The following is a 24,249-nucleotide window of genomic DNA, read 5'->3' on the forward strand; positions in this document are numbered from 1 at the left end:
ATATATATATATATATATATATATATATTGCTAGTTTATTGAAACCTCTTAAGACAATTAATTGTCTTATCCTCATTTAGAATTATTTAAAGAACTAATTTCTTTCACAAGAAACAAATACATTCTCTCTTTTTTAAATTTGCCGCATCCGTTTTTAGTGGACACCTAATTAATATAAAAAAACCAGCACTAAGAGACCTTAAATTATTTGTCACATTAGTTTTTTTTCTAGTTTAATCGCTAATTAATGCCTAAGAAATCACACACCGTAGCGCTTTGAGACGCTTAATTTTTTCTTGCAACTATGCCTCCACATCGTCTTAATTAGTGTGGTACCTGTAGCCAAATTGCCACGATTTTCGCCGATGTGTGGGGGCTAATCTACAAAAATTATGACGATGAAATCTAAGTAAGGGCTAATTTGTGAAAATAAGGATCACGATTAAAGTCACGATCCAAATTAGAGGCTTTACTGAAAAACACTGGATCGCAATTAAATTAATCGTGATCTAAATAAGGGACTCTTTTTCAAAGTTTTGGGACTAATCTGCAAACTTGGGGCTTCTCGCCCCTCTTTGGCCTGACCCATCGGCGGCCGTTAGATGATGTGAGCGGCCTGGATTGACGGCGGAAAGCAGGCGGCCGGTGGATATTTTTGAAATAGACCCTACAATTACTTATTTCTTGCGATGAACCCTGGCTTTGCCCATCGAGTGTAAAACCGTAAAAAGAAGGCTTCCGGCTTTGCCGAGTGGATTAGGTAGCGCGGGCGCAGGAGGGAGAAGAGAAATGGCGGCTTCCGCTTCCGCTTCCGCTCTCCACCTCCGTCTCCTCCCCTCGCCGCCGGCCGCTGTCCAGCCTCAGCAATGGCGTCTGCGCTCGGTGAGCCCCGTGGAACACCCGCTTTACCACTTCCATCTTCTTCTTCTCCCTCCTGCATGGTTCAACCTCGCCGGATTATTGTTCCTCCTCTGTTTCACTTGTTTGCGTGTGTATGTGTAATGCGTGGAATTATGTAAAAAGCGAGGATTTTGATGTTTCATTCTGTGAGATTTGGTAGGTCGAGCGTGTGTACATGGCCCTGTTATCACGCATGCGTGGTGCTTGAGCAAATGCCCATGAGAAGTCGAGTGTGTCGTGTGCGAGTGTGAGTGTTAGAGTATCAGTCTCACATTCAGCCTATCAACCTCTTTAGTTGATACCGTTTGGCTGAAAATCTCGTCTCTTTAGACGACCGGGTCACCCAGATTTCTTGAGTAGAGTAGCAAAAGAAAGTTTTCCTTCCTTCCATTAATTATTTCTTTTCGACAGCATCCCTTTGATTGCATAGTTGGATGAACTTACGTGCTTCAGGGATTGCATTGCACTTAAAGTTACTCATCGTGCATACAATGGGCACTGAATGGGAGGCATTTCATTGCTGGTTTAAGCTGCAGTGTACACATGGTTTTTTTTGTAGGAAATAGCAGGAGGTCTGCATCAGTGTGGACATGATAGGTTGTGAGACGATTTACTGTTTGAATATGATGTTTATTGCAGAGAGTACAAAGGCAGGGTGGTCTGTCTCGAAGGTATCCGAAAGTCGTGTCCTATTACGGTCTCACAACCCCACCATATAAACTGGTATGTACGGTCAGGTTTTTTATGTCAATTTCGACAGATTTGCATGGCAGCTGTCATTAAAGGGAGTGTCAACATTTTGACTTTTACCTTGCTTTTGTGGTGTGATGTTCAGGATGCTCTGGAACCTTATATGAGCAGGAAGACAATGGAACTTCACTGGGGAAAGCACCATCAGGATTATGTGGATGGCTTGAATAAGCAGCTTGCTACCAGTCCGCTGTATGGATACACTCTGGAGGAGCTGATAAAAGAAGCGTACAACAACGGCAATCCATTACCAGAGTATAATAATGCAGCACAGGTAATCTGTTGATGATGCCTCGTTTATTGGGGGTTTTTTTTTTGCATGTATCATTTACTTCCTTTCACTTGTTTTCTTTCAAAACGAAAAAAAATACACTTTGTGATTTCACCAATAGTAGGATGGTTTTTAGAGTTCCTATCTTCTATCTTCCAATATGCAGGTCTGGAACCATCACTTCTTCTGGGAATCAATGCAACCAGAAGGTGGTGGCTTACCTGAGGGAGGTGTGTTGCAGCAGATTGAAAAGGATTTTGGCTCGTTTACTAATTTCAGGGATGAGTTTATTCGCGCGGCCTTACAACTATTGGGGTCTGGTTGGGTTTGGCTTGTCTGTAAGTTCCTTCCCGATTTCTTTGAAGTTCATGCACTATTGATTCAAGTTGCTTATTTTCTGAGCTGCTGTTTCTAAAGATATTTTCTTAGTTTAATTCATATTCTGCTGAATGTTTGATGCAGTGAAGAGAGACGAGAGAATACTTTCAGTAGTTCATACACGAAATGCCATCTCCCCACTTGCTTTTGGCGATATTGTATGTTTACTCGACCCCTTTTTTTCCTTTATTTGTTATACGTTGAAATGTTTAGAGTAACAATTTCAGTATAAACTTAACGATGGCATCCCATATCCTCTTCTTGCAGCCAATCATCGGCCTAGACTTGTGGGAGGTAAGGACATTGACTCTAAGTTTAGATTCTACTTTGGGCCAAATATTGACATTTCTCCTTTTCTGTTCAGCATGCTTACTACTTGGACTACAAGGTAATCTCGAGTTCTCTTTTTGTGTGCCTATCATGTTGACATTGACTCTATGCTTTTGAAGTTTGACAAGTTAGTGCTAATTTAGCAGAAAACATCTGTGGTGCTTCTTTTTCAACTATGCAGGATGATAGGCGAACATATGTTACAAACTTTATGGACCATCTCATCTCTTGGCATACTGTCACTCTACTCATGATGCGTGCTGAGTCTTTTGTGAACCTTGGTGAGCCAAATATCCCAGTGGCATGAGATATGGACACAAACTGGTTATAATCGTGAGGTAATAATTCAGGACTTTGAAGCAACCTGGCAGCTTAATCACATAATTCGACACAGGAAACATGGTCATTCAGTTTCTCTGTGCATATTTTTTAGAGTTATGAGGTAACCTTCAATAGTAGCAGAAATGGGAACACTCAATTCAGAGCATTCAATAGATAATGCAATGTTCTTTATCATGGCACAACAAGGCTTTTCTTGAAAAAACTGGTCTATAAGGAAATAGAATACTAGTATATGCACATGTATCGTGGAATATCATGGAGGTTTTGTGCAAAGTTTTATCTTTTTCTATTTTTAATTAAGGTTGGGTGGTGACCAAGGCCTAACCTGCCACTAAACTGAGAACTTGGCAGTTTGAGAGGCTATCGTTAGCACATTTGAAACACAAGATCAATGTTGTATTCTGACAAGAAATACTTTCATAAAGCACCCACCTCCTCACAAACTAAAATAAAACAGAAAAAAAAAAATCTTACAGTGAGCTAGTTGATGCAATGTTCTTGTGTATGTCAGCACAAATTGTTCAAGCCTACTGAAGATGTCAAAGCATTTGACTACCTTCCCTTTGTCACTACATATAAATTGTTTGATTTGCATCTGTAAAAAGCTTGACCCCTTGTTTTCGTTCATTGAACAGCTACCCTGTGAAAATGTTGGATCAAATCCTACTGGAGGAAGCTGATAGTTGCAAAGGCTGCATAAGATATGCTCGTCATATCCTAATGTCATATACATGACGAACTTAACGCTAATCTGATTAAAGATTAGCAACTGGGATTTCACCATTGCCCTTGACTATTTCTACGAGGAAGTCATGATCCGATTTCAAGATATGCAAAGCAGCTTTAGACACTTGGGGTCATATAAAGCATGGAGTATGGCCTATGATCCAACTTCTGCTTTGAAACCACAGCACTTTCCATTGGCGGCTATGCTTCAGAACGAGTGCCCATAGTGTTGTTAGAATAGTCTTGACTTTATGTTTTCATGACTTAGTCATGCTAGCTTTCTAATGTAGCAGAATTGAACCGTATTCTTGTTTTGTGGTTGAGGAATGCAAATAATTTGGAATGTAGGGTATCTTTTGCATGTGTCAAACTCTGGAATGCAATGCAAACTATCCAAAACTTCCAAACCTTGACAGCAGTGTAGTTCATTACATACATGGCACAATGTTTGGTATGTCATAGTTATATGCACTCTTAGTTTTGCACAGAGAAGAACACTAGTATATTTTCAGTAGGACTATATGATTATCCTTTTGCTCTACAGTAAGCTGCGGTCCAACCATCAAGTCCATAAGTGAAAAGTTCAGTATAAATTGTCAATTAGTGGGAGTTTAAAATGGGAAGCATCAGAAGCCATTCGATCTTGAACAAACATCTCAGATCAATTTGGTAGAGGAAGTGTCGTTCAGAGCAGTTAACTGGCTAAGTATTTTATGTGAACTCTTTCGTGTTTCTACCTTTGAAATTTGAATTTTGGATAAGGGCATGGTGTAGCACACATCCTGATGCACTATGAACGGTGTGCAAACTTCTTGCCCATTTTTTTAGGAAAATAAAATAGGAGAGATCCCTACTGCAGTATAAATTAAATTATTAATAAAATAAAAAATGTTAAAATTGTACAAGGCCAAAGACCAAAGAAAGAAGAGGAAACTATACAAAATCTGAGAGAGAAAGAAAGTGGGGAAGAGACTAAGGAAGAGAATCAATCAAAGACAGAATGCATTTGTGGATCAGAAGTAGTTCTCATTCTCTCTTAGTAAGTTTCCCCTAAGATTGCAGCCTTCTCATAATGTTCTATAATTAATCTGCCATCTTATGTTTCCAGACTAGTTATAGTGTTTCTTCTATATCTCTCAGTAGCAGCTGCATGCAAAAAAATTGTGCTTTCATCCCCAAATTTTGTCCATTTGATGGTGTACCTTTTTTCTCCAATATTCTCTTTTTTGTATTTGTGGAGTTGCAGAATATGTACTTTAAGTATCTTCCTGAAGTTGTTTTCCAGAATGAAGAGAGGCCTTTGTTCTTTTAAATTATCCACTACAACAAAAAATATCTACAAAGATACTTTGCTATAGATATTTTCTAACTTGCCTCTATAAATTGGTATATTATATTATATAATATAGAAATTTGTTGTGGCATTTTAGAAAGTGTCTCAAAGCGTACAAATATTATTTCAGCCATTGCCAACGACTATGTGGAATGGACTGAAAGGTATTCTTTGAGGCATTTTGAAAATTACTATATCTTGTAGAGACATTATTTGATGTTCTTTTGTTATCTAGAGACAATATTTTAGACGTTTGAGGTATCTTATAAACTACTCTTAACAATAATATCCTAAGTAAAAGAAAGTTGTGTTGTGAGGGTACATGGTTATTAGGGTGTGTCTAGTGAATATTTGTCCATGAGGTCTTAAGTTCTCATGTAGTAATAAGAGACTGCCAAAATAGCGTAGTTTGTCCCCACTTATCATGGAGATAAGGACCAAATGCATTAGGTGGTGGATTTTTTGGTGGGGTTAGACTGTCAAAATAGCGTAGCATGTCCCCACTTACCATGGAAATAATGAATGATTGCATTAGGTGGTGAATTTTTTGGTGGGGTTTAAGGGAGGATGTGAATGGGCGACGAGGGGCGGCAATGGAAATGATAACGCTTCACCTACATGCCTGCCTGTGAATATCCTCATGTCTCAATAACCAGTTGGATCGATGTACTTTCCAATCCACTTCAGTGGAGACTGAACAATGACCAGATCTGGCGATGGGGTTTTGCTGCTCATCGAAGGGAGGGGATTGTAATTCTATGGCTGAGATCGTGTAGCTTCTGCCTAACCGCGGAGAGTTAACCAAAACCGGTTTATAATTATACCATATTAGAGAGGCCCCAAATTTATGAGGGTAATAATTAAATGGTAATACGGGAGATGAACATATTAAGCCCTATGTCTACCTCGCTAAAGTTTTGCTTTATCAGTTCTAGAGGTAGATGGAAGTGTGGTAGTTTTCAACTTCCTTTAGAACCAAGCTAGCTGTTGAGATTGGGAAGACATTTGCTCCATCTTTTGAGAACTCTTCTAAGATGCGACCATTGACGCGTTTGTGCTACGCGTGGACGGCATGTCGTTCAGCCTCAGCAGGTGGTGCATCCTCGTCGACACCGACAGCCGCCCCGTCCTCACCGTCCATGAATCGGCGTTGTTGCTGAACACGCGGTGGAAGGTGTTCAGGGGCGACAACATGAGCCGACGGGACCTCTTGTTCACCATGGACCTTGCCATCACGCGTCATGGCAAACTCAAAGTCATCTTCAACAACACCGACGTCTTGGGTTCCCTGGCGCGGCCCCCGCTCGACATGCTCGACCTGGTCGACTTCGAACACGTCATGGCAATCAACACACGGGGTGCGATGGCCGGGGTCAAGCATGCGGCCCACATCATGTTGCTGTGACGCAGCGACAACATCATCTGCACAACCATCATCACGGGAGTGATCGGTAGCCTGACGCCCTACCTGTACAACTTCTCCAAGGTGGCCATCATCGGCCTCATGCACGCCTTGGCCAGGGAGGTGGCACGCTTTGGTGTGCGCGTGAATGCCATCCGTGCCACAACCACCATCTATTTCAATCACCACACCGCCGCCGACGTACGCAAGGACTGGACAAGAACAGAACCATACACAAGAGCACAACTCATCTTGTAAGGTATGAAGAGCACAAGCGTTGAATCAGCACTGAGCAAGGCACAACTCCAGGATTGATACATCATGTACTCATGGGATGAAACTACGCGACGCTTTGTATATGACCTACCTAGATCGTCGTCGTTGTCGTCGGGCACCATCAACCTGGATAGCAGCACACCACGCAAGTACGCTCCCCGGTACGTTGGCGCAATGACAACAGCTTGGGGGCAAGCCGCGCTTTAGGGGGGAGGGACGTCATGTACTACCCCTGCTAGCTGGGTTGGTGCCCACCATGGTCCAGGCTGGCGTGGGCTGGCGCGACCACAGGGTACAAAAGAAGGGGAACACATCAGAAGGAGGCATCGAACAGAACAGACTTGAACCGGCTTCTTCTCCTACCTCGACTTCTCTTTCTCAGTTCTTCTTCCTTCTCCACCATACCAAACCACTTGTATCGGTTCGAGGTTCGTGACAGGTGGGACGGTAGGAGGGGAACGAGACATGGGCGAGAGCCAGAGCACCATCACTACACTCTTTTGTAATTACATGTGTGTATCTCCTAAGTCTATGGGGTTCGATCCTCTCCTCCTTGTAAATTGTTTATCTAAAACAGAAAAAAAAAATCATGTTCGTCTTCTAGTCCATAGCTATTGCTGTTCCTTGTCCGACACTGAACTAGTTGATGGATATGCTATGTTCTGGCATCCACCATAAAAAGTCAGCATCATTGTCCAGGCCTACTAGCCTTTCTCCAGATTCTCAATGGTCCCCTTGTAAGTTGCAACTTGCAACCGTAGATGGTCATGCAACAAAGCTAATTTTGACACTTCCAAGCAGATAAGAGCATGGGCTTCAGAGAAACAGTTGCACTAAACTAGACTTCAGAGGAAGCTACCATGACATTTTCATAACGGTCTTAACCTTGCACTACTCTTGTGTAAGTACACTGCAACCAACCATTTGTTTTGTCTCCAGTCATGTAGGTTTGTTGCACCGAATTCAAAAGGGCTTCACCCAAAAACATCTTTATGTCAGCAGCATCAGTGAAATGACACCTTTTGATTTCTGATGAACTATTTATTTGCATAGTCCAAGCTGATTCGCGTGGCAGGTTAACCTGCTCAACCTGCCTCAACGGCAGTGAAGATCTGGTGCACCAACAGGTGCGCATATCGACGCTGCGGGGGATAATTCAGACATGGAAAAATCGGTACGCGAGGTCGTTATGAACCGTCACTGACAATCATGTTTCACCTGAACCTGAACTCAACGATCGTAAATGTTTTGTTCAGGGAAAGCCAAAAGGAGAAGTTCCATTCGCACGCGTAGAAGAATTATTGATAATTTCGGCGAAGGAATCCGTCGGTTTCAGAATCGGAATCGGATGCTAATATGCTGCAGCAATTCATACCATAGTTACCACACAATAATAGTCTTGTTCAGAAACACAAATGCTCAAACTGACGAAGCTCTCTTCTTCTACTACATGCTTATTATTTCTGCACAACCAAATTAAAGGGGGGAAGCTACTGAATAATCTCCGGTAAGGGATGGAGTCCGATCTCCATTTTCATCTCCTTCTCTGTTGATGCTCGACCTAGTTGCAGCAACAGCAGAGGCAGTCGAGGCAACACTCGCAGGTCTCGTAGCAGCAGAAGCAGCACAGCGCGGTGAAGATGCTGCGATCAGTTGTACAACACATGAGAGTAGAAGAGTCAGGGGAGTAGAAATTAAAACAGAAAGAAACCTTCAGGAAAAGCCCTGGCATCATTCAAAGTGTTTTCGTGTGCAGAGTCAACAGAAGCAAGAATAACTTGATCAGTTTTTGTGAGATTCTGAACAATTTGGTCAGTTTTTGCTAGTCTATCAATATTTGGGATGTATAATTAGCTTGGTTCTCATTAGATCTACAAGTGTATATAAGAAAAATCAAATATGGACACCAGAGCATTGACAGAGCCAATTAAGTCTATCAAACTGCAGAAGGATCATAGACATGTACTAATTTCTTTAGCTCTGAAAAAAAAAACACTAATAAGTTAATTCATGATCTGGAATAATCATTAAGAAAGTTGCTGCCCTATCAAGCTGCAGATATTTTCATGAAACGCAGCAGGTTGCTCAGAAATCCAACAAAAAAAAACAACACCACTGGGAAATAAAGTAGAGAGAGAGAGAGAGAGAGAGAGAGAGAGAGAGAGAGAGAGAGAGAGAGAGAGAGAGAGAGAGAGAGATCAGCTGCAAGGAAGTTTGAGGCCACGCTAACTGCAACCGAACTGACTGACGGTTAACCTCCCATGCTCTTTCGCGTCTCCAAAACGAGAAGAAGAAATATCTGAAAACGAAACAGAGCCCTCACCATGCATAGAGGCAGCCCTTCTCCTCATGGCGCCTCTGCACATGTTCGAAGTAGGACATCTCCTGCGCCATCGGAGCGTTATACATCTTCTTCTAATCAAGCTCTAGCTGGCTGGCTGGCTTGTGACGAAGGTTAGGGGAGGGACAGGGGTTTCTTGTCTTCTGAATTCTGATCTCTTCTCCTGCGGCTTGCAGCATTGGAAGGAGTGGATAGCATTTTATAGACCGGGACGGGGACGGTAGTTGCCCACAGTCCAGACCGGCGGTTAGCCTTTACAGTTCACATGGCTGTCGCTTTGTGCACGGATGAAAGGGACAGTGTTTGACAGTATGACTCGATGGGCCCACCTGCCAGCGACTGTTTGTAAAACCTGTGTGCAATTTTTTTTTCTTTTCATGCGCACAGCAAGAGGCAGATTAGGTTTGTTTGTTTCAGCTGGAGATTGTGAAAAGTAGCTTGTAGATTATGGATTGTGAAAAGTAGCTTGTAGATTATGGATTGTAAAAAGCTGGATTGTAAAATCTGGATGATAAAAGCTGGATTGTGGATTGTTACAATCTGGTGGAAGACGGATTGCTGGATTGTTATAATCTGGGTGTTGGATTGTAACAATCCAGCTTTTCTAACCAGCTATTTGTTTCAGCTTTTGGATTATGATCACAATCCAACTTTTACAATTCAGCTGTTTGTTTCAGTTTTTAGATTTTGATCGCAATCCAACTTTTACAATCCGAAACAAACAGAGCCTTAAGGGGCACCCATTCTCCGGATCCCGTCACATCGATATCACTGTAACTGCACGACGTTAGGGGATCCGCGTTCCAATAGATTAAGGAGAGGAAGAAAAAAAAAAGAGGAAAAGAAAAAGAGAGAAAGTAGTGGAGGAGCCTCCTACTCGTCTGCCCTGCGTTCGCCACTACTCACTTGTCTGATTTTTCATGCATGGTAGAAGCTCTCTAGACTTGTCAACATGGATTTTGTGTAGGGTCCGTTTGAAACGCGTGAATTCTATACAAAATAGTTGAATTCCTACAGGAATCAGGGAAAGTTCCCCGTACATGCAGGACCAAATTGGTCCTTATTTTCCCCCGGCATGCGTTCTAGCCTTTGTTTGTGTCCCTTTGAAAAATTAATGGAGTCAGGATAGTTTCATGGACTTTTCTTGGAACAGGAGCCTCTTATTTGAGTGGTCAGTTCGTCTGAACTTCCGGTAGGCTGGAATAAGAACAGAAAATCGGCAAAACGCCCCCAAACCACCAATCGCAAAAGCAACGATAAAAAAAAAAAAAAATCATGCGCGTCCTGTGAATTCAGAGCATAGGAACTATGGGGTGTGATTCATGTGTGTGCGCTTTAGGAACAAGGTCCTCCTTCCAACTTGCCTCTCCACTAACCATGCGTCCATGCCTGAAAGTGAAAGGTCAGCAACTCACTGCCGATCGGATGGATATTGGTGGAATTTGGCAGCATGGCCTCGTGCTTCACGACAGAGATCGATGTATCTGATGGCTCTAAATTAAATTTTCGAACGCGAGGATACCCCATTTCCATTAGCATATTAACGGGAATCTCCAGTACGATGTTTTACAACTTTAGAAGCAGACATAGAGCATATATCGATCCAGAAGCATAGACCTGAGGCAGAAGCAAATAGTAGCAGAATATAGCCTAACACAAGTTCAGACACCAGGGACATAGTACTAAGTTTAACTTCCAGCAGACCACAAAAGTATCATAAAGCATGCCTAAGTTAAATATCTAGTCAATCACCTCAAGTATGGAAAAGAGTGGCATGCAGAGGTGCTTTGCTGAGCTGATAGCGTGATGAACTTGGTCAGGAGGGTTATTTTGGAGACGATAGTTAAGAGCAAGATAAAAAAAAGGTCACAATTTTGCATGTAAAAGGAGATTGCGCAGACAACCGGACAAAAGTATCTGGTTCCCCTGCTATCCCCTCTGAAACCATCAGCTTCAAATCCAGCGCATGGAAGAATATTAATCCCTGAGCTCCAGTTGAGCAGTAACCAAGAAGAAGAAGATCTCACCATGCATAGAGGCAGCCCTTCTCATCGTTGCGCTTCTGGCAGTGCTCGTAGTAGGACATGTCCTGCGGCGGCGGCGGGGCGTTATACATCCTCGCTTCTTCTCTTCACTTCTCTTTGGCTTCTAACCCCTTGGGTGAATTAAGCAGTTAACCGAGCCTTGCTGAATGCTGATACTACCTTTTCGGTTCTCTTATATTTATAGAGAGAGCAGCAGCAGAGGCCACCATTGTCAATGCCAAGTGTGTCACCATGGCTGCTCCCAAAAAATGAGAAAAAAAGTGGGTCACCTTGGAAGCACCCTTGCAACATATGCAGACGAAAATAATAGTTTTATTTCTATTTGTGCATGCATCCATGACTTAGTTTCCTTCGAACACAAGATTTGTACGCGACGGTCATTTATTTAATTTCTTTTTATGGGATTCTACGCGTCATATAAGTCTGGCGAAAGTTCAAAACAACATTCACGATCGGACGAAAATGGATGCATTTTAAATCAAGACAGGAAGAAAGTGATGCACTGCATTTATATATAGTCCAGGTTTCAGTTTACATTTTCACCTAACATGCATTGTACGCTCATCAAGTCATGATGTCATTCGCTCTGCCTTTGCTGAAGATCATGCATGGGACCCTTTGTGAAGTTGAAGTATGGATTCTATATCAATACGTGTACCCAGTGGCGGACCCAGTAATTTCAGAGAGCCTAGACTGAGCGCAGGCCATGCTCATACGGGCTAGACTTTGTCCAAAATTTGATCGGTCCAAGTTACGAATTTCCTCATAACCTATATAAATATACAGAGGCGGGCTGGGACGGAGCCTGGGCGGACGCCCAGGGTCGCCGGGCCCTGGGTCCGCCACTGCGTGTACCTTGGTTGGGATTTTTGTGAGTCGAGGATATGCCTGGAAAATATGAGAGAATCAGATATCTTGGGCTGGTCATTTGTCAGAAAACAGATATCAGAAAATCATGAGAAAGGTTCACAACACCTCTTACAAGATTTTATATCATGGAAATCAATGCAGCCATATCTTACAAGTTGCAAACGTGTTGAGTTGGCAGATGGTTCGCTAGGGAAACTGATTGCAAAAGGCCAAAATAAATGTCGCAGAATCCTTGCATTTTTTTTCTTATAAAAATTGGAGCCCTCCTTCTGATATTTTATTTGCCGCATTGTGGACTTCTATGAACCAGATGATATCTCCAAGGGATATTTGTGTATTTATATCAAAGAAAAACATATATAAAAATACGCTGAAAGTTACACACGAATTTGCAAATAATTGAGCTTTTTCTCCCCATGCTTCCGGTTGATGTTTTTCCTTAGCGGCTAAGAGATGGGATAAGACTCCAATGAACACATATGACTGTACGTACGCCTAGAACTATATATGTAAGTAGTAGAACGGTTCTTACGTCCCATTCCTTGCGAGAATTTTTCCTTGTGCTGACACTGACCGGTCGACGTTCTCTCCGTCAAACAGTCAAAGTGGTAAAGTATTTATCTGGCCACGCCGGTCACACACGGTGATGACTTCAATAGGCCCCTCGTCTACACCATATGGAACCTATGGAAGAAAGTAATCGACGTATTTTTCAGAACTTGGCTAAACAGCCAAACGAGGTATTGGTACTCACTATCGCCGATATCAAGCTAAGAAGACAAGCACTATTTTTAGACGAGTGAGGAGTCTTTATTTTTAGCGTGCATTTTTAGTCGTCATGTTATAGTTTTTTTATTCCTATATGTGACATAGCTAGTCAGTCTCCTGTAATATTGAACTCTTATAATTTAGTTTCTTTCTCTTCTTAATTTAATTAGGAAGAGCTCCGGCCTCTTCGGCAAAAAAATTTGGTAAAGTCTGTACATGGATCAAAATAGGTGCGCGCATGCCACCACGGCGCCCTAACTTAGGGACGATCATTAGAAATTTAGAATGCAAACTAGTAGAAGTAGCCGCCACACAAGACGCATCGATCAACGCTTACCTGGAAGGTGTCTGAAGGTTGCAGTAGACTGGAAGCTAAACTATGCGTAGAAATACAAGAGCTTAGAAGCTTTGTCCGACCTTGGACTTGGAGCTCATGACAGCGAAGCGATCGATCGATGGATGGATGGAGGAGGAGATTCGTCTACAGCCGCGGGCGCCGCATGCAGCTTGTGCACAGGACTTGGAACGGAGCAACGAGCCGAGGATTGCGCTGTCTGCCTGCCACTGCCTCCGGCCTGGGCGAATCCTTGCACGTCGCGTTGGCACGGCGAACGCCGAACGGATCGCGCTCGCGCGACGTACGGGCCGACGAGGAAACGAAGCAACGGCACGGCGACTCTCTCGCGCGCTCCATCATCGGAATGCGGGTCAAACAAAGGGTCGGTTTGCCTGAGCTACCAGACCAATTCTCACAATAAAATTAATAAATGCTCTATTAAATAGCAGTTTATAGTTTTTAACTTACAGGTTAATTTTATAGAGTAATTATTTAAAATAAAATAGATACTGAGAACTAAAAAGTTATTTTTTCTTGATTCACTTTCTTATAAATTTATTTTCTTCATATAATTTACTCGAAGAGAATCATTAAACGAATCACTTTCCGACACAATCAATTAAAAAAAATCACTTCCTAGGAAATTGGAGCATGAAGGTCTACCAAACAGCGCAGAAGCCGCGTCCGTTGCATCCGCCGCCGATGTCGTGTGCCGTAGCGTGGGCTGGAGACTGGCCGTGCCCGCGCGGGGGGCAGGTGGGATGCCGCAGAGCGGCCGGCCGAGACGCGCGGCTGGGCCACGAGGCCACCTTGTCAGGAATATGTAATCTCAATGTTATATCGATGAAATGACCACCGGTTCCTCTAAACGAAAGGCTGGGCTCGGCGGCCTCTTTAATTTTCTTTTTTGCCAATTGGGCTCTCGAAGCTCTTCAGCGATCCGACATCCATTCTTGTTCTTTTCTCCTCGGCAGAGGTGACTTCTGTATTCTGTTCAGGGTCATGTCGTGCCCGCTCTCTCTCTCTCTCTCTCTCTCTCTCTCTGCAGTCTGCACACGACACCTGTGACCTGTCCTCGATGCTCACAGATCAGACGACCCGACCACGAGCTCTGTTCCTCGGAACTGCTGTAGCCAGCGAACAATGCTTTTCCTTTAGTACAGTTCCTGAGGAGAAGAGATGCTTTGTTCTGTCTGAACAACTAGGGTCCAACTTGGCAACGTTGAACCACTCGTTTTTTAGTCCTTTCCCTGACGAAACCTTGCTTGCCCTGGCTTGTTGTTGCCTTGCCATCGCTGTGGCCTCCAGTGACCGCGCCGGAGCATAGCAGATGCTGACCTGCATCGTTACGCCCGGCCGGGCTACCTGCCATGCAAAGTTCGATCGACCTAGGGAAGTACTCTGCAACCTAAGGATTGTTTATTTCGGTTTTGAGTTATAGCTTTCAACTTTTAAAATTTAAAACTGAAACTAACGTATAACTTTTTTGTCATAGATTTTATAATCCGCTTATTAAATAATAGGAATTCAAGAAGTTAGTTTTTTTTTCAGTTTTTCACAGATTATGAAAATTCATTTTTACCAAATTACTCATAAAAGTTTTTTAAATCTATAATCTGATTTTTTTTTATAATATAACATTTTACGATCCATAATCTATAAACTATTTTTTAAACCCTGAACTAAAACAAAAGTGCCCTAAGCTTGCTCTCCGTTTTATTGATTTCCTCCGGCTGCTTTAGCATACGTACGACGCTTCCTGAAAAATCATGCTATTGTATATTGTTCTTTATCTTTTTATTTCCCTTTCGAAAATAGGGGTGATATGATCGAGCTAGCAGTTGTAAAGGAGTACTCTTACACAGCTATATGCCATGTGTCGAGTACGCGAATCTCTGGTGAAGCTTGATTATGACACAGTGAGGAGACGTTGGGGCGGGGCCGGCCGGGAACCACAGCAGTTACCTGCTTGTCGATCGCTGGGACTGGGAGACGACGATCGATTCCTGTCCCATGCATACTTTGTTACGAGACCATCGTGTAAAAACTGCGCATGCACGCATGGTACTTTCGTATATATATACCGCTGATCGCGTTCAGTTTACACCTTCTTTTGCAGAAATGACATGTCGTCCCAATCTCAGGATAATCGAAGGATGTACAATAAGATCGTTTCATCTACCTACTTACAAACCAGTTATTTTTTTTTGCCAGCCTTCCATTCCTCCTTGGACCATGCATGCATGCATGCATGGTTTTTGTTCCGACATCGTCCAGTCAGTCCGCCGCACGCACACGACCTCCGCTAGCTCACCGCCTGAGTATTGTAAGACAGTCCTCCCTCCATAGTTCATGGAGTCACGCTGCACCTGCGTCGTTTTCATAGCAAGCATTGACGAGACACACGATGATTTTTCAAACGTTATGCATGCATGGGCCGTACCTGTATGTTCCAACGATAGATTTTCTTAATCCTTTGGCCGCAACGAATTGACTCTCGGTAGCGTCAGGACAAGTACACCTACGTACGTACGTATTTACTTCCGGTCTCTAAGCAGAATTCGACGCCGTCAGAGCTGCTGAACTCGGCTTCAGATCTTTGCCAACGCATCTGCGTTGTTTCTTCAACAAGATTTGGAGTGCCTAAACAGAAAAGATTTTGACTTGCAATGAGCCGTGCTGTGAGCCTGTGATGGCACAGTCCCACAGAATTAGGGATGGAAACGGATCGGATGCGCATGGAATCGAATTCGGATAGTACGATTTACCATATTTTAATCCAAATACGAATATGGATCCAGATATCTTCGAATACGAATACGAATCGGATAGTTCGAATACGAAACCGCATTCGGATATCTACTCGATCTTCGAAATTTAGGTTGGAAATTTAAATTTTTGAAAAAATTTGACTGAAATTTGATAAAATTCGAATGAAATTTGTTCTACTTTGATTGGGCCGGAATTTTACAAATTTTGTTCAAAATTCATGTTGGAAATTTAAATTTTTGATCAAATTTAACTGAAATTTGATGAAATTTGACTGAAATCGTTCCAATTTGATTGGGTTGGAATTTCATTCATATCTGAAATTTTTAAAACTTTAGCAAAATTCGGTTCCCTGGTTGGCGGATACGGATACGAATCGGATATATCTCGAATTCGGATATCTACATTTGAATCCGAATCTCGAAAACAAATTCGGATATATCCATTTTAGTATCCATTTCAGAAACAAATACAGATACGGATATCCATATTCGTATTTTAACAGATATGAAATCGGATAATTCGAATTTCCTGCCATCCATTTTTACCCGTACACGGAATTCTCGGCACGTTCTGAACTCCAGATACGAGGTCTGGAAAGGGGAGAGAGAGAGAGAAAAAAGTTTGGTACAAGTAGCTGGGCCTGACCTGAAAGCGTTCACGTGGCCAACTGCCACTGGCAGAGCAGAGCAATCACCTCTGCACCTCGTCCTCCCCTTCACTCTCTGCCGAAAAGAAGAAGAAAAAGGACCCGGTTCTCGAAGTTACCACCGGTTCCGAAACTGCCCCTGGGACCATGATCATGCGAGTCCGGAGCTGTCAGCATCGGCGGGCAGAGGCAGGCGGCCGCGTGTGGTGATCAGCTCACGGCCGGCACGCAGGTCAGGGTAGCCGCGCGGCCTGCCATCTCGGACGAGGAGGAGCGCTGGTTGAATTCGCCCGGTGCGGCTGGGATCGATGAGATCATTGAGATGGCAAAAAAGCCTCTAGCCAAAAACAAATGGGAGGTTTTTGACTGGATTTTTTAAAAAGCCTAAGTCACTATATAAGCCTAAGGTGTTTTTTTAGGTTTTTATATCTTGAAACTATCTCAGTAGTATAATCTTAAAAAAAATTATCTAGTATTATCATCCATTAAGCATGTATTTGGTTAGTAGCAGCAACTATAGATATGATATGTTGATTCATTTTTTTAGTGTTTGGTTGAATGATGAACAGAATATGATCATTCATTTTGAGAAATATTTCTTATATGTGCTGGATAGAGTGAGTGGACTTTTTCTTTTATGCTAGATGAGGCTATCCACATTCTCTAATCTTGATTATTAGTAAAATAATTAGTGCTAGTTAGCATATTGTATTACTTATTAGTATTAATATTGTAAGTTTATGGTTGATAAGTGTTATAGTGTGTTGATTAACGTACAGTTGTACCAATTAGAGTATAATGAGTGATAATTAGCATACTTTGTTGTAATTAGTAAATAGTATATAAGATTAAGGCTGATAAGTGTTAGTGCGTATTAATTTGTGTATGATAAATTATTATTATTTGATATTAAGAGATATAATTTAGTTAATTATTCTCATTATATCTGTCCCCATCCCTCTAACCAAATACAAAATTGGCTCATCTTGTCCATCCTCCGTCCAATTAAAACAGACAACTTGACTAATCTTATCCTTTAAAAATAGAGATAGTCATAACTCATCTAATCTTACATTTTAACCAAACACAATCTAAGTCTTTTTAGCATTAAGCTTGTCACCGGAAAAAAAATCAAGTTATGAAACAGTCTAACTTACGTTTTTAAAGTAAGATGGGATAAACTCTTTTTAAGAAAAATAAGACCATATGTTTCAATAATTAAGGACGGTTATAGACATGACCTACACAATCAACTTTTATAACTAATATAGTACAATTACTAGTCATTTTGATATATTTAACTTTTAAAAACATCGCTTTCTTGTTCTTACCGTCCACTAGTACCTGTGGTTTTTGGTGGCCGAAACAATTTCGTGTACAACCATCGGACAGCAAGAAGGAAGAGAAAACTTGGAGCAGTCCCGCGCCGGTCCCACCGGTGCTGCCAGCACTGACCGAACAGCGTCAGGGGCATTTCCGTCCTTTTGCACCACGGTATGCCATACGCATACGAACTCCGTGAGCCGTACGCGCGTGTATATATACCGCGGCGGCCGCTAACGGCTCTGCTTCGTGGACACCCTTCGCAGAGAAGAAAAAAAACGAGAGAAAAACAACTCATCTCTCTCTCTCGTGAGGTGGCGGGCGAGCCCGAGGAGCGGAGGCCACAAGTCTAATCCGCCCGTACCTAATCCGCTCCAGCTGCCGCAAGGAGGGGGAACGGCAGGGGCGAGCAGCGGCGTGGAGGTCTTGATTCCGGCTCGTTTCTTGGAGTGCACGGTGAGTTCCCGGCGATCTGGTCGCGCGAGCCGTTTCGGGAGCGTGTGATGGTGGGGATTTGGCCATTTGGGTGATGGATTTCTGGCCGCATTTCGGTTTCGTGGATAGATCTGGCTGCTTCAGGGTGATTGGTATCGGTGGTTATGAGGAATTTTTCTATGCGAGGACATGTTTCGAGTTTCAACCCGTCCTTTTTTTGGTTTAAATTTGCTTTTGATGCGGCTCGTGCGAAAAAAAAGGATTTTGGGGGGCATTTTTGCTTGAATGTAGGTTCCGGCTTCGCCTGAAATGGGCATGAATAAGGCTTGAACAATGGCTCAGTTCGGGCTTTGGGTGACGGTGGATTCGCCTTGCAATGTGTTTCTGTTCTTGTGCAAAAAGTGGGGGTGTTTTAATGATTATATTTCGCTTAATTCGATTGGAAACATGGTCCAAATGGCTATCTGGGTCTTCTTTGGATTCCTGTTAGCGTTCAGGCCTTTTTGTCCCCGGATAGCTGTTTATTGCTTCAGTTTTCTTTAGCTTTGTCGGAGGAAAGGTTGAATTTTATTGGGCTCGGAGGCGTAAGGCGTTTATTTGCCCACAAAATGTGGTCTTGGCCTAGGTTGAAATGATTTGGTTGGAGCATTGGCCCTTTCTGCCGAATTGATTCAAATAGGCTAAACTAGTTACAAAATTATTTGATGCTGGCCTTCTTTTGCCCCCAAAAAGACATGTTTTAACAGATGGATGCCTGGATCCGCTGGCTTATGTCTGAACTTGTCCTTTGATTTCCAGGGAACTGTTCGTTCTCTCATTTCTTATTTGCCTTCTTATCTACTCAAATATGGAATTGTCCGCTGGCTTATGCTTGGTTCTGGACGCCAAATTTGGAATCTCAGTCACACCATGTTTGTTTTCCCTCTGTGACCTCTTTCACGAACATACACAAGTTTTGTATTGCATGCCTTTCTTTTTTTTTTTTTGGGAATTGTATTGCGTGCCTTCTGACCCAACAGAGAGCACATAGTTCGTGATTGATGCAATGCAATGGAAACTAGAAAAACATTGCTATGTGTAATCTAAACAGCCTCTTATAAAGTTTGTCCTGCTCACTATTCATTCAGGTGGGTGATCTGGCGCAATTCTGAATCCTGACGTAGGGTTCAGTCATGACTGGATCCCTTGCCGCCTCGGCGTTCTTCCCTGGCCCTGGGTCTTCCCCCGCAGCATCAGCTAGAACTTCAAAGGGCACAACTGGTGAATTACCGGAGAATTTGAGCGTCCGTGGTATCGTTGCGAAGCCTAACCCACCTCCTGGTGCCATGCAAGTGAAGGCACAGGCACAAGCCCTTCCCAAGGTTAATGGCACCAAGGTTAACCTCAAGAACGTGAGCGCAGACACAGAGGAGTCAATACCTTACAATGTTCCGAAGACATTCTACAACCAGCTGCCAGACTGGAGCATGCTTCTTGCGGCTGTCACTACCATCTTCCTGGCAGCAGAGAAGCAGTGGACACTGCTTGACTGGAAGCCGAAGAGACCTGACATGCTTGTTGATACATTTGGGTTTGGTAGGATCATCCAGGATGGACTGGTGTTTAGGCAGAGCTTCTTGATTCGGTCCTATGAGATTGGTGCCGATCGTACAGCTTCTATAGAGACATTAATGAATCATTTACAGGTGACGTAATAACACTGTGAAACTTTAATTTCGTTTCCTTCTTTTTCTTTATTATTATTGGTGCATTTTTCTCTGTCATGCTCACAGTATCTTGATATTTTTTGTCAGGAAACGGCTCTTAACCATGTGAAGACAGCTGGCCTTCTTGGAGATGGTTTTGGTGCTACACCAGAGATGAGCAAGCGAAACTTGATCTGGGTTGTCAGCAAAATTCAGCTTCTTGTTGAGCAATACCCATCATGGTACTTTTCCACAAACCAGATTTGCCCTTATCCATCTTCTTGGCAAACCTTTTTTTTCTTTGCTTTCAATTGAATTTATAACCGTAACAGATGTTGTACACTATTTATGGAAGCATTTGCTTCTGTCCCGTGGTACATTTAATTTAATGTTGCATGTTGCAAGAAGACTGGTGTTATATGTTAGTAAACTACTTCCACCAAATAATGTTATTGACCTCAAATGTAGTCATTTTACCATTTTTACTTAGCTGTCCTTTTTTGAGGAAATTTATCATATCATTTTGTGGATTTTAGACTGATAATTTGTGCATTTCATAGTTGTTTGATCCACCATGAAGCTTTATAACCTAACTTGCCTTACTGTGTAGTACAAAAAAGTCCTATTTAAGTCTGGATGTACCATGCCCTTAGCTTTACTGAAGATTAATGTTTAGTAGAAGCAACACACAGAGTGCTCATTATCCACCCTTTGTACAAGCAACACAAAAGCTTACACATCTGTATCTAAGTCTTCCAACTTGTGATCTGTTGGTTAAAAGAATAAGGACCCATAAGCAGGCTTCTACAGTTGAAGGATTCGGTGTCTACTTCTGCTTTGGGAAGATGAAAAATATACATCAGCAGTGCAGGTTTTAGGTATAACTAGAATTCAATGTAATTCTAAATAGCGATCAGAAGCACAAGAAAACAACCTCCCTGCTAAGTTGCTGGTTTTTATTGGTCTGCACAGATGAGCAAGTTTATTGTGCACTTCTCTGCCTGTAACTGCTCATAGTGTGCAACACCTTAAAATGGATCGTTGCACCCAAACATAACAGTGGCATCTGTCCGTGTTTCCTTGTGTACCACAATAGATCAAAAAGTGGTCTTTATTGGCGGAATAAATGATTTCATTCATCATAAGCAATAAATGTTGTGGGCTGCCAAAGGAACAGTTCCTTTATCTAGATTGGTCGACTTGTCTGTCTTCATCTTACACTGCATTTAATCGTCTATTTCACAACTAACTTGAATACTCATTAAATCAGTAGCCGCTACAGACTTTCATTGTTCATGTGACCACTTGTCCAATTCTAAGTTTGCCTTGTTGGAGAAAAGGAAAAATAAATTCAATGGCAGTTTTTGTGGTTCAGATATAGTTGTAGAAATTTGTTTATGGGCTGCAAAATTAACAACATTCTGCCATCATTTTAGGGGAGATATGGTTCAAGTGGACACATGGGTAGCTGCTGCTGGCAAAAATGGCATGCGTCGTGACTGGCATGTTCGTGACTACAATTCTGGCCGTACAATCTTGAGAGCTACAAGGTTTGAGTTTCTTCTGTATTTTTATTTATTGCATTTCTCATTTTGATGAGGCATTTGATCTTTGATTTACGATGTTTGGCCGTATTTTTGTGCTTGCTAATTGTGCTTATCTTTTGGTGTTTGCTTGCAGTGTTTGGGTGATGATGAATAAGCAAACTAGAAGACTTTCGAAAATGCCAGATCCAGTTAGGGCTGAGATAGGCCCATATTTTAATGATCGCTCAGCCATAACAAATGAACAAAGCGAGAAGTTAGCTAAGCCAGGGAACAACATTGATGGTGATGCTATGAAGCAGTTCATAAGAAAGGGGCTCACTGTAAGTTGGATAACCGTGCTTTCTTGCTTAGTTATCATTGTGCCTCAGTTCTCATGTATAAGATTTCTAATGGAACTCCATTCTGTGCAACAGCCTAGGTGGGGAGACCTTGATGTCAACCAGCATGTGAACAATGTCAAGTATATTGGGTGGATTCTCGAGGTAATTTTCTTTCGGTCCTCTTTTTTCCGTATCTAATGGCCTCCACTGGCCCTGTCGTGGTTGTTATGATCTCACTAGCATGCGTTCAAGTTTAGAAAGTTTTGTGTATGCATGACTGTTTTCTAGAGCACCTTCAATTGGTGGTCTGTAAAGTAGACATTGTTAGTCAAGTGTTCCATTGAGCATCGTACTCTTTGCATAATACGGAGGTAATCAGACTCCTTAATCCTTTTCCTTTTTTCCAGAGTGCTCCAATTTCAATCCTGGAAAAGCATGAGCTTGCAAGCATGACACTGGATTACAGGAAGGAGTGTGGCCGCGACAGTGTGCTTCAGTCAATTACCACCATCTCAAGTGAATGCACAGATGGTCACCCAGAATCCACCATCCAGTGTGACCACCTGCTTCAGCTGGAGTCAGGAGCTGATATTGTGAAGGCTCACACAGAATGGCGGCCTAAGAGAGCGCAGGGCGAGGGAAACATGGGGTTTTTTCCAGCTGAAAGGGCATGAATGCTTCTGAGGTTAATCTGGCAAGAACTAGCTCCTATGAAGTGCAGAATCTAAGTTTGGCTACTAACACAAAACAAATGTTTGATGGGAAGAAGTTTGGTGCTTCTGGATATGTGTTACACACATCCAGAGACTGCAATGGGTTTGTTGGCCGCTTGTTCTTATTCATACACGCGAGAGGTTTCGGAGAGAATGCTTAGATGGGGAAAGCCCAGGAGGGAAGGATGAGGAATTAGAGGAAATCTAAAGCCTGGGTTAAGACAGGAAAAAGGGTGGAATTCTTTCATCGTGCTCATATGAAGGTTCGTATGGAACGAGAGGAACACACACCAGGTTTTTCAGACCGCGGACGGGCGTGGATGAGCTGTGTTCTGGTGCTGATTGCTGAATGAGAATGCAGGAGCAAAGATTTACAGGTAGTGTTCACTAACCCATGTTGGGTGTGTAGTGGCAGTCCCTTGTAACAGCCTAATTTGTAAACTCTTATCGTCTTATTGATTGAATTGCAGCCCTCCTGCTTTTTCATCAAAAAAAGAGAGAAAAAAGGAGATCGCTTTACATTGTCTGATCTGTCTGATATTGAAGCATGAAAAATCAGAACTAAGGAGAGTTAACCTTCTGGGATCATATCTTATGTAAAAATTAGTAGTTTCTGTAGTGGAGGCAAAAAAACATGTTGCTTTGCCTACAGTTTAATTCTGTCCTCTTCAGGTTCTTTTTCCTTTGCCTATTTCTCCCTCTTTCTTTTCTCTGCTCAATTGTTCTGAAGGCACGCTGTGGCTGTGAAGGTTGTCTGAATAATCTGACCGTAGTCTGCTCGAAGTTGCGCTGGAATCTGGATCCGGCTGCTAGTTTTTTCCCTCCCTTTTTTTGGTGGAAGGTTGAACTGTGAAGGGATAACAAAACGCTAGACCTGGAAGAAGGTACAGCGACGTGCAATCATCGGCGTCGCTTTCCCTACTACACTTTCTGTGATGAATTTTCTAAACTGTTTTGGCGCCTGTTTGGTGCATACCGCCTGCAGTGCAACCTGGGTTGCCACAAAAGCGATATACTCCCAAGTTCATCTCCAAGCTTTGGAAGCTTCAGCTAAGAAGATTATAAAAACAGTTTCTTTTTCCTCTTCTGGTGACGGAGATCACGAGTGCATGCAGTATCGCTCGTTTGGTTTGGTTCGGTGAGATACGACGGATCATGGGAAACGCAGCGAACAAATCAGAAAATGTATGCGTACAAGCGAGATGAGAATATGAGATGCCTTGAGGCGTGAAGCGAAGCAAAGCTAGGCAGCAGCAGAGCCAGAGCGGAGCAGAGCTGGCGGTAGGTGTGGAGGGAGACTGCCTGCCTGTCAGCTCGGCACCCGGACCGAACCAACCGCCTGCATTTTTCCGTGGTCGCGGGGCCCGTGACAGCCCGAACCCAACAAGGCAACCGTACCTGCCTGACGGTCGTTGCCTGAGGCGAAGGCTCCCAAGGTTTGTTTACGGACAGATTTACAGTAAATCAAGTGGGTCCTAAGTTGGAAGCCACTTGATTTGCATGATTTGCCGTCCCAATCAAAACATGCAACTCAAGTGGATTCTAAGTTTGGACTAAAATGCCCTCGTTTAATATTACGAGCACAAGAGGTACTCTCTATAGTATAAAACAGGAGTTTAATTTCTGTATCATCTCTTTCCCTACGTGCTTCTTATCTAATAAAAACCTCTAAAATTTAAATAGTTTATCTAATTTTACTATTCATTCTCGTCTATCAGCATTCATATCTGGTTAGACAT

General features: G+C 42.7%; 2 protein-coding genes and 1 long non-coding RNA gene across 3 annotated transcripts; 2 read left to right on the forward strand and 1 right to left on the reverse strand.

Annotated features, from left to right (window-relative positions):
* The first annotated feature begins 717 nt into the window (after positions 1–717).
* On the forward strand, positions 718–4,051 carry LOC133926220 (superoxide dismutase [Fe] 2, chloroplastic-like). Its single transcript, XM_062372023.1, has 9 exons — positions 718–882; positions 1,540–1,623; positions 1,736–1,924; positions 2,088–2,259; positions 2,384–2,457; positions 2,567–2,593; positions 2,664–2,687; positions 2,811–2,967; positions 3,607–4,051. Exons 1-8 carry the CDS (start codon positions 790–792, stop codon positions 2,934–2,936), a joined length of 789 nt encoding a protein of 262 aa, XP_062228007.1. The 5' UTR covers positions 718–789; the 3' UTR covers positions 2,937–2,967; positions 3,607–4,051.
* A 4,004-nt stretch (positions 4,052–8,055) lies between these two features.
* On the reverse strand, positions 8,056–11,070 carry LOC133926221 (uncharacterized). The gene is made up of 2 exons (XR_009911066.1): positions 9,032–11,070; positions 8,056–8,351 (listed from the first exon to the last, which is right to left on the reverse strand). It is a non-coding gene; the product is annotated as an uncharacterized LOC133926221 (long non-coding RNA).
* A 6,974-nt stretch (positions 11,071–18,044) lies between these two features.
* LOC133926222 (palmitoyl-acyl carrier protein thioesterase, chloroplastic-like) lies at positions 18,045–23,036 on the forward strand. Its single transcript, XM_062372025.1, has 7 exons — positions 18,045–18,266; positions 19,373–19,930; positions 20,039–20,172; positions 21,367–21,480; positions 21,611–21,797; positions 21,891–21,959; positions 22,205–23,036. The coding sequence occupies exons 2-7, from the start codon at positions 19,418–19,420 to the stop codon at positions 22,469–22,471; spliced, it is 1,284 nt and encodes a 427-aa protein (XP_062228009.1). The 5' UTR covers positions 18,045–18,266; positions 19,373–19,417; the 3' UTR covers positions 22,472–23,036.
* The last annotated feature ends 1,213 nt before the right edge of the window (positions 23,037–24,249 follow it).

This window comes from Phragmites australis, chromosome 8, assembly GCF_958298935.1.
Source record: "Phragmites australis chromosome 8, lpPhrAust1.1, whole genome shotgun sequence".
NCBI classification, from domain to species: Eukaryota; Viridiplantae; Streptophyta; class Magnoliopsida; order Poales; family Poaceae; genus Phragmites; species Phragmites australis.